General features: G+C 41.0%; 1 protein-coding gene across 1 annotated transcript; it reads left to right on the top strand.

Moving 5' to 3' along the window:
- Positions 1-357: 357 nt before the first annotated feature.
- Positions 358-10297, top strand: LOC108244026 (death-associated protein). The gene is made up of 4 exons (XM_017429873.3): positions 358-564; positions 1931-2027; positions 7633-7675; positions 9137-10297. Exons 1-4 carry the CDS (start codon positions 510-512, stop codon positions 9254-9256), a joined length of 315 nt encoding a protein of 104 aa, XP_017285362.1. The 5' UTR covers positions 358-509; the 3' UTR covers positions 9257-10297.
- The last annotated feature ends 82 nt before the right edge of the window (positions 10298-10379 follow it).

Genomic DNA, 10379 nt, shown 5'->3' with positions numbered 1-10379 from the left:
TTAAAAATAAACTCAAAGCATTAAAATTCATTTTATAATTGTTGTATAATTTCTGAGAGTGTAGGTGGTGTCTAAGTGGAAAGATAGAGTAAGTGTGTGTAGCTTCACTTTTAGTGTATAAAGCAATGAAAAAACATCTTTTATTCCCTCAGTTAACACTTAAAAAATAAATAGACATTATAAGCTCAGTTGTCTCCCTTCTTTTCTGTCATGAAGCCCTAATTATCTGAACTCAGCTCCTTTATAATCACACTTGTATTCCTATAGATTAATTTGTTCCACTTTTTTATTGCTCCACGCTAAGGAGCCGTGCGACTTACGTCATCGCGCTGCTTACGGCGCCGCGTGACGTCAGCGCGTATCATTTCCAAACAATGCTCAGGAAAAAGCCACGTTGACGATCCAGACAGCAGAGTAGAGCGCAGTTGGGGGCAAAAAACAAAGCTGGAAGTGGTTCTTTGGACGCCTCGGTTCGTGTTTGCAGCAGACTGTGGTTCGGAGCGGGCAGCATGTCGTCCCCCCCGAAGGAGAAAACTGAAACCAAAGGCGGACATCTCCCTGCAGGTAAAGCCCACTCTCTGGTGTTGTTGTGCAGTTTGGAAATCATTGCCTTTAGTGGATCCTGAGGCCTTTGTTTTTCGTTCTCTGTCAAAGCGAGAATCGCATGATAACGGTGAGAAAGCAGCTTTGAGTGTCCGATTCTACCATCCAGACTGCGCGTTTGCGTCGATCTGCTGCATTTCCTTGTTTTGCACATTTCCTTACTTCCTGATCTCTGGGATCTTGTAAAAAAAAAAAAAAATCACCATTCAAACTGCATCGTCTGCTGATGGCTGCACAGCCATGTATTAGGGTTTTAGACGCAGTGTAGGAATAAATGAATGCAGGATGACGTTGACTAGAAAAAGCCAGGCCGAGGGGAAGGAAAAAAAAAAGGAGAAGAAGAAGCGTACGTGGACAAGAGAGGGCAGGATGGCAGAGGGCCACAGCAGCTGCAGCCACCACTGTTAGCACAGAGAGATAAAAAAGTGGCCCTCGCACCCATCCAGGTCACAGTGTGTCAGTCATTAACAAACCTGCAGCTAGGCAGGATAATAATCAGAATGTGTAAAGGCTTTAAAAGTTTCCTCTCAGCAAACAGGACCAGATCAGCCCCAAACAGCTGCTCACCAACCATTTTAACCTTAACTAGTCTTCATGTTGACAACCAAACAGCCTTCTGCTAAAAGATCCAAATCATTTGTCTCAGTGGTCTTCAGTTAAAATGCAGCAAATGTATGTTTCTCTAGCAGAGATCCAGCATATGTCTTTTAAAATAAAGATATGGATACGGTAATCACTGCATGTCTCTTTTTAAGTAAAGCAATGCTAGTTTTCTTCTCTCAGCATGTTGTTTTTTCAGGCAGATGTGGGAATTACTGTAAGCACTAGAAAAGTCGTGCCACCTAAGATAAATAACTGTAAATACTAGAAAAGCTGCACCACCAGAAATAAGTTTTTGTAAGTATTAGAAAGGCTGTGCTGTCTAAAATGAGCTACCAGGCCTGTACCTCTCTATGGGATGGAAACGGCAAGGCAGATGTGGGATTTACTGTCAATGCTAGAAAAGTTGTGCCACCTAAAATAAATTACCGTAGATTTTAGAAAAGCTGCACCACATAAAATCAATCTTTGTAAGTACTAGAAAGGCTGGCTGCCTTTAAATGAGATCCCAAGTTGCGCCACCTTAAATTAATTGTTGTAAATGCTAGAACGGCTGCACCACCTGAGTTTTGCTCTGGATGTTACCTTGTCTGTGAAGTATAAAGTATTTACACTTCCTTTCCAAACACAGCCCTAAGATTTATTTTTGTGGTTTTAAATGCATGACTGGGCAGTGTCTTGAAGATATTGATCTGGTAATCGCCGCATGTGTGTGTGTGTGTTGCAGTAAAGGCAGGAGGCATGAGGATAGTGCAGAAACACCAGGCACCTCCTGCTCCTGAACCTCTGCAGAAAGAAGAAGAGGAGGAGTACGTCAGCAGCAGGTATCATCGTGCATTCTTTAAAAAGTCATTTAAACCACTGCTCACATGAGGTAAATATAATGACGGTGGAGTATTTCTTGGGTGTAATTACTTACGGATTCCTCGCTGATGTTAGAAGACATGGAAAGGCAGCACACAACCTCCTTGTGGGGAACAAAGAGAAGGAATAACACCATGCATGTGGAAACAGCTCATTCAGCTCTGCCTCTGACTGAACATGTGCCTGGGCTTGGACCTCTCGTTAACGACACACCAAACGTCACCTGATGTGTTGCTTGGCACTGAGGAACAAATGGCATGAAAGGCGACCTCTAAGGTCTCCGAATCAAATCTCAGCAAAGCAATGAACTAAAGGGTGCATAATATACAGTTGTTAGAATAAATTTTCTTTCTTTGTTGGGAATAAATTAACCAGAACACCAAGAAACAAAAATGTATTATCCACCTAGTGATTAACTTTTCTAAACTTAAGGTCCTGATCTTGTGGCGATACTCATGACTGTTGAAAACTGGTGGTTGTGGGGATGACACCAAACTAGTAGCTTTGGCCCTAAATAAAAGGAAACTAAAATGAGCAAACAGGAAGGTCACGTTGTGATTATTCCTTAATATCAGTAATTATTTGCTTTGTTTAATCTCGAGAGAGAAAATGAGATAATTATTCTGAATGCCAGATAATTATTCTTGCATAACATGTTTGCTACCTCAGAAATGACTTTCACATCAGATGGAAAAAAAAAACACCCTAAGTGACTTTTAGAATTTCTGCAAACCTTTTTTAAAGCATTACAAAACCTTCAAAGTTCACAATGCGTATTGAAAAACCATTAACAGAGACACCTGCATGGAAAGGTTACTAAAGTGAAAGGTAAAAAAAACAAAAAAACAGCCTAGATTATCTTTGGTTTTAAGCTTCTGCTGGATGTAACTGCTGACATTTCCAAGAAACTCAGAAAATCAGATTACAGAAAGTCACTAAATCAGCGGGGAAGAAGGCGTCCATGGAGGTCAGAAATCTTCCTTTACGTTTGCAGCCTCAGCACTGTCGGCATAAACATGGAGTATGCTCCACACATACATCTGCTTATTAAACGGCTCCATACGGGGATCAGAAAACTGCGTTTTCTTCGTTAGCTTGTAAGTTTTCAGCCTTTATGATGTTATTCTCTTGGTTTATTCTCAGTGCTATGACCAGTGGTGGCAGTCGTGTTCAATGTTTTGCCACTAGGGGTCAAAGGGCAGTGAGATAGGGGTGTGGGTGTGCGCACAGTCACGTGTGTGCACGACCTCTATATGGAGACAGAAATGACAGGAAGTGCATGCAAGATTGCCTAAATAAACACAGACCAAAGAAAAAAAAAACAGAATGGATGCAGAGACTACTCTGCAAAGTTAAATCAAAGCATCTAAAATGTCTTTACACCTATGGGTCTTGTTAAATTGTTGATGGGTTAATCAACTTATGTGTTCTCCTTCTAAACCAGTATTCCAACAGCTCGATTGTGAGTTTGTGCAACACATAAATATGGTGATTTGTAAGTTGGTAATCAAACCCACGGCCCACTAATTGCTACCAAGTCATTTAGCAGCTTTCATTTTCTATAAGCCTCCGCTGTACATATTTCTGCCGTGAACATATTGTGTAGCGCAGCCTGCTAATTCAGAAAATAACATGATTACTGCATAATTACTGCATTAACTGGAACGGCCCATTCAGCAGTCGCCATTGTTCGCCAGAAACAGCCTCGGTTCGGATGTTTTATATTACACCAACTATTTTCAAGCAACAATTACTGTTCGGCTGCCGTATTAGCATGTTCGGCTTTTTGTTGCGTTAAAACTACAGCCATGGCGTTTTGTTTCGAGGATGTGGCGTACGTGGCTTTTAATGTTCAGAGTAACTGTGCGTCTATCTCTGCTTCCTCAATATTCATAAGGACCCGTCAGCAGTGTGCTTATAGGTACAGGTGCTGCATTCACACTGTGTCTGTCTGTGTGTGTGTGTGTGTGTGTGTGTGTGTGTGTGTGTGTGTTAATGAAAGGTGATAAATGGCAAGTGACAAGCACTACACCGCAGTGAGCAGGCTTCAAGAACATTGCCAACTGTCAGGATATTTTCTGTGGCTGGACTTATTATAAGCAGCCTTTTGATTATCTTCTGTGTGTTCTTCATCCACTTTATGTGTTCTTTGAGTGCTTTCCTGTAATTTAGAGCAAGGATATTAGGTAGCTTGTCACTGCCAATAAATACCTACTTTTTATGTTTCTCTTTTCTTGGACTCGGGATGAGCTGTAAAAGTAAGATGGAGGTCAAGTAGATAATAAACGTGCAAAACAACTTTCAGATTTCTCTTAGTACTTTTCAAGGATCTGCTGCTGAAAACATTAGCAGGAAACAGATCAGAAAGTGAATTACTTTATTTCTTTCAAAAATGTTTGTGTGTGTATATATATATATATGCAAAAAGAATGACCTACACCTCACAATCAGAATTATTATATTGTAGTTTGGCCTAAAAATAACTAAAACATTCTGTTTGCATTCTGATTTCTTGGTCTGCACGATCAAAATTGTATCAAGTATTTTCTTAAGTATCAGAACCAAGTTGGAGGTTTTAGTATGAAGACTGTCCTTCTGTCAAAATAAAAAAAAAATTACATTCTTTACTACTCTCTTTACCCAGCAGTTACCTAAATGTAAACAGTCAAGCAGTGAAAAGATGATTTGGTCAAAAAATGTCCATAACCAGAGCTGAGTAAGTGACACCCAATCTGTCCGTCCCTGTCTGCGTCCCGCTCAGAGACGAGGAGCAGGTGGAGCGTTGTAGTCAGGGGAATACCTGCTGCAGCCTCCCTAACACGCCACAGAGGGGGAGTATTATGGTATGGGAAGAGATGGATGTGGTGGATATATGTAGATATAAGCATGGACAGGTAAGTGATGGAGAAGGGTGAAGAAAGCAAACTGGAGAGCCAGCAGAGACTTCCTGTCTGCTGACTGTGAGGTGAATCTGTAGGAAACGTCACACAAGTGGCTCTTTGAGCTTATTAAATAATGTGTTGGGGGAAAGAAAATAAAAAGCTAGTGGATAGGAAATAGTGTTTTCTGTGAGCCTGCAGTGTGAACGCTGAGGGCTGAATGAGCCGAAGAAGCTCAAACTGAGTGGTTAGAAGCTAAAAGAAGCAGAACGCTAGCTAACAAAAAGCTACAAATTGTTAGGTAAAAGTACTGACAGGCTGGCTACAAGCTTAAAAAAGCTAAAAAGACAAAAAACAGCCAACATGCTAATGAAGAATTCAAAGAAAATCACATTTTTAGAGGAACTGAAGAGATTTCAATGTAGTTCTGTAGAAAAAATATTTGTAAAGGTAAATAAGTCTAAAAGTTACAAAAACAAAAAGTTCTAGCACCCATCTCCTGAATGAGCTGAACGTTTGATATGAATAGCTAAAATATCAAAGTATTTAGAAATACGAAAAAATAGAAATCAAAACGGAAAAGCTATAGTATGAATGCTGAATCGGCATGTTGTTATGTTCTGCTCTTTCATTAAGTGTCTGTGGGAGTGATACCTCCTCATCCTGTTCTGTCAGGAGCTCCATGTGCTCCCGAGAGCTCGCCGTGGAGAAAAGTTGCAAAGGAAAGAGAATAAGAGAGAGAGAAAGAAACAAAGGAAGGCAAGACAGGCAACAGGCTTCTGTTTCCAGGGCAACCAGCACCTCGCCCACGGCAACAAACTTCCTGCTCTGCTGATGCAGGCAGAGCTGGGTGGGGTGCAGCAGCACACAGAGGATCAGTAGCAACGAATACAGTCAGGCTCATTGCACCCTATTGTTCTGATTAGTTTACGTTTGCTTTTCATGCCTCCCTTATTACCTTTCTCCATTTTCTTTCTTTCTTTTCGAAGTAATTCTTCCTCTTGTGTCACAAGCCGACTCCTCTCCTGGATGCTGCACAGCTCTCTGTTGCCCCCTGCAGACTCCCTGCAACACTCCTCCTTCACACACAAAAAGCCACGGTCCTGATTACCTAATGGCTCTTTTTACTTCAGCACGAAGATAAAACTGATTTTAAAAGTTAGGTTATGAGCACAGTCTGCGTACTAAGACCTTTATGACGTATTTTGATCAAAGTGTTGGAGCTTGTAGTTGTGCAGCTTTGTTATTCCGTGATTTTTTTTTTTTTTTCAAAGTCTGCGTTCCTCAAGTAACACTTAGATTTGTGTTTGATTGGCAACAACTTGTCACAATGCAGCATCTGGTCAGCCAATCAGGCGAGAGCATTCTCAACACTGGGAATTAGCTTTCTGTCTGTGCATGACCTCACTTTTCACACCATCCATGTTCTGTTTGGTCTTTTCTGTCCACTCTATATTCAAGCTTTCTTCCTCAGCTCCATATATTATAACAGAGATAGTTCTCACTGAGGGAAAAGGCCTCATAAAATGATACTTGTTATTTTTTTTATTTTTGGATTGGACAATTTATTCAAAACTTCATTTTTCACAAGCCGTCCTCGCACCTAATCTAGCGCGCACTTGAATTAGGGACCCTTGAGGTGCTATATTTTAGTTAATTGAATTGCTAATAAAGAGCCTCTCAACCTCTGACAAGTGCCTAGCCAGCAGAAATGTGCAAAATTCAACATATCCAGGGCTTCATTTACTGGTGAGATGTAAATCTTCTCATTAGGAGACGGCGCAGGAGGCCGTCTGCAGAGGTTGACTTTAAACAGATGTGAAGATCTCATAACTGTACACTAAACTGAGTTAGTTTGAAGTCTGTCGATTTTTCAGCGTGTTCTGGAAATTTGTTACGTTGAAAAGGATAAAAACTTCTTCATCCTGATAATAAGTGAGGCGTGTTTGGTCCTACGGTGGAAGTCTTTGAGCGGACTTTTGAAGGTGGCTAACTGTACTCCTGCTGAGGGGTGATGCTGCCGTAAAATTGGATGGCGCTCGTTTGTCACGCCAAGGTCGATATTCACTTCAGGTTCCACGTTCCTCCTCATCTTTTCCTCAGCCTCCATCCTTTGGGCTCCATGTGTGAGTGAGCGCCGGCTTCCCTCCTCTCCTCCTCTCCTTCGACCTATTTACTCTCCTCTAACAGTCGGTTATTATATACAGAAGGTGTTTAGCTCGCTGTTCGCTCTGCCCCGCCCGACCTCGTGTTCCATTCTTTACTCTCGATCCGCACTTCTGTCATCCTCCACCTTAAACCCTTTGCCTCTTCATCATCATCATCTTTCTCTTTAATTCTCCCTTTTTTTCTCTAATAGCTTTGCTTTTCCGCCGCCTCCCTCTTCTTCTCTTCTGCTTTCTATCCAGAGGTTGGGGGAACCAGAGTTTGGCCAGAATGAATGGGAGCCATTTAAGCTGCTGGCAGGTCCATCCGGTGTGTGTGTTTGTGTGCAAACTGCCAGAGCCAGTGCAGCTCCGGGTGTTTTGACACCTTGGGATGTCCATATTTTGACACCGTGTCACTTTGGACAGACTGTTGCACTTGTGTTTAAACTTGTTGTCCTCGTAACCTTCACATCACAAACACACTCTTGATTTGTATGCACTCCTTGTTGACATTTTCTCTTTTCTTTTTTCATTTTTAGCCCTCCTAAGGTCCCTGTGATTGTTTCCGGAGTGGTCACGAAGGTAACACACACTCAGGGACACAAGAACACACAGACCACAGACCACCATTAGACTTCATCTGGGATGTGGGATAAAATAAATTATATTCCCAGTCCTCTTACTGACTTGCTGCAAAAAGCTCCTTCAGCTGTTTCTTATTCCTACCACTTATTTTTACAACTTTTTTGAGATGTTCTGGTGCCATTAAGTTCAAAATTACTTTATTTTTTTCCTAAAAATTGTAGTTTCTTTGTTTAAACATTTAGTATGTTTACTATGCTTCACTGTGAGTAAAATATGGGTTTAAGAGATTGTTTTTTATTTACATTTTAGACTATGTTCAAACAATTTAGGAATTGAGGTTGTACAATGCAGGTTTTTTCCCACTTTTCCAGCTTTTATTTCCCATTTTGAAAAATGACTCAAAGTCTAATTTTGTGTTTCTCATTTTGGTTTTATTTCTGTTTGTGTGCAAAGTGTCCTTGACAGCCCGAATGGCTTTATTCTCCGCTTTCTGCATGCCCGTGTCCGAGCAGGCAGATTGTTTGCGGAAGATTGCAGTGATATCAGAAGGTGGCAGGCATCCCATTTATTCTTCAATCCTTCTCTGGCCCCTATCGCTGCCGTCAGAGCCACGAGCTAGCAGAGCACAAAGCCTCCGAAAAGCTTTTTAAAAGCCGAGTGAAACACTTAAATGTGTGTTTGGGCGTGAAAGGTCACTTTGTGTAGAGCTTTAGTGTCACGCTGTTCTGAAATGTTTCTGAAACACCTTTTTGTTTTTCGTGAAAAGTTTGACTGTAGACTTCAGTGGGTTAAATTGTTAAAACACTATATTCCCAGTGTAGTGTTGATTTTTGGTGGATTTTCCCTACAAGGTTTTGTCCTTTTCTACTCTTTGTGTTTTGGAAAAGAAGCGTTTTATGTTATCAGTAGTGAAATATCAAGTCAAAGTGTTTCATAAGCTTTTAAGCACCACTAAGTTTGAGATTTTCATGTTTATCAGGGGAGTGATTGTATGTCTTCAAAAGAGAAATACAAAAATAAGCTTAGTAATTAAGAATATACAGCTCTATTAAAAGCTCATCAACGCTCCTTTGACCTTGGCCAACAAAAATTGGTATGATTCAGACATTTTTACAGATACTGAGTTAAAATGTGGAGTTTTAGCAGTTGAGTCAATAACTATTACAGTCAACTATGTCTGTTTGCAAAATATTTCATTAACCACTGGACATTTTGTTTTTTAACACAATTCAAGATGGTCGGCATCAAAATGGCGTCACTTCAGTATTGCAGCATGGTTTGACCAAAACAGCTACAAGTCATCATAAAATAATAGTTTAAAACTCTGGCATGAATGGTGGCAGGCGAGCCATTTAATCTGTACACTTGTTGTAAATGCGTCAGTCTTTCCTGCACCGATTTTTGCAGCTTCGGTCCCAAAGTTAAGCCCGGTTCTGACCCACTGTGTGTTGTGTTCAGGGCGATAAGGACTTCACGCCTGCTGCAGCTCAGGTGGCCCACCAGAAGCCTCAGCCTGGGATCCCAAAGCTGCCCCCCGCCCAGCACATCAACCAACACATCCACCAGCCCCGCAAGTGAGCCAGGCGGCCGGCTCCGACAGTTACACTTAACTCCAGCAGCCAGCCTTCCCAACGGAACAAGAAAACGATGAAGATGGCTCCCAACCAGGGCACAGATCTCTGCTATATAATACCAGTAATTTTTGTTCGCTTTTTGCTATACATAATTGAAAGAAACATGTCAGCGACAGATGTTCAAATGTCTATAGAAGTCTCTCTGTTTATATACAGTACACCCTGCTGCACTACTGGTTTTGCACTTTGATGATCTCTCCTTTTATAGAGCCTGTTTGGTAGTCTTACATTGACGTAAACAAAGCCTTCTCGCAGCAGGGAAACTGATCACACATCTAAGTTTTTTGTTGTTTTTTTCATGGGGAACTCTTACCTCAATTAGCCAATCATAGCAATTTATCTAACATGCCAACAAAACCAATCACCTCGTCGTGATGAGCCTGGCTCCAGCTTTTCTTCAACAGATCATAAGGTTTTTCACCATTCAGCAGCACCACAAGCCGAAACGAGTGCTTCTGAAAGGCAAGACTCAGTTTACCACGGAGCTAAGTAAAAGTTATGAGCCAGAGTAAATAACAGGAGCTAATTACTGCAACAGACAGTATTAAACAATCAGTGCATCTGCAAAGATGACGTCAGCATTCCATTTGGTCCTGTCTGCCTTTTTAGACGCTTTGTGATTGTAAATATATTCAGATCAAAAAAAGAAATCATATCATTGATGTTATATGTAATAATGACGCCCTCTATTCAGATAATTATAGCTTTATAAACCTTTCAAGGTATTTCACACACTGATCCTGCCTTTATTAGAGAGAGTTTTACCGTCGGACGCTTCAGTTGCAATAACAACGCCCCATTCCTGGCAGCGGGAGCTGATTTATATGCAAACTCAATCTGTCTCATTGCTTTAATACTAAGATTTGTTGGCTTATTTGCCCCTGTGAATTTCCATTTTATCTGCTACACAATGAAAATGTTGCCAAAAGTATAATGAAACCTGAAGAAAAAAAAAAACAACAACCTGGGAATGTTAGTCTGAACATCAGAGGAGCGGTTCATCACAGGGAGAAGGGATTAACTGTCAAATGAAGGTAAAAATATTGAAATATTAAGTGCACTACATT

The sequence above is a fragment of the Kryptolebias marmoratus genome, linkage group LG21 (genome assembly GCF_001649575.2).
Source record: "Kryptolebias marmoratus isolate JLee-2015 linkage group LG21, ASM164957v2, whole genome shotgun sequence".
NCBI lineage: Eukaryota > Metazoa > Chordata > Actinopteri > Cyprinodontiformes > Rivulidae > Kryptolebias > Kryptolebias marmoratus.
This window is presented reverse-complemented; position numbering and strand designations above follow the sequence as displayed.

Coding starts and splice junctions, on each gene's coding strand:
- LOC108244026 (XM_017429873.3), top strand. CDS start 510: ATGTCGTCCCCCCCGAAGGAGAAAACTGAAACCAAAGGCGGACATCTC. Junction 565..1,930: donor AGGCGGACATCTCCCTGCAG/GTAAAGCCCACT, acceptor TGTGTGTTGCAG/TAAAGGCAGGAGGCATGAGG. Junction 2,028..7,632: donor GAGGAGTACGTCAGCAGCAG/GTATCATCGTGC, acceptor TTTCATTTTTAG/CCCTCCTAAGGTCCCTGTGA.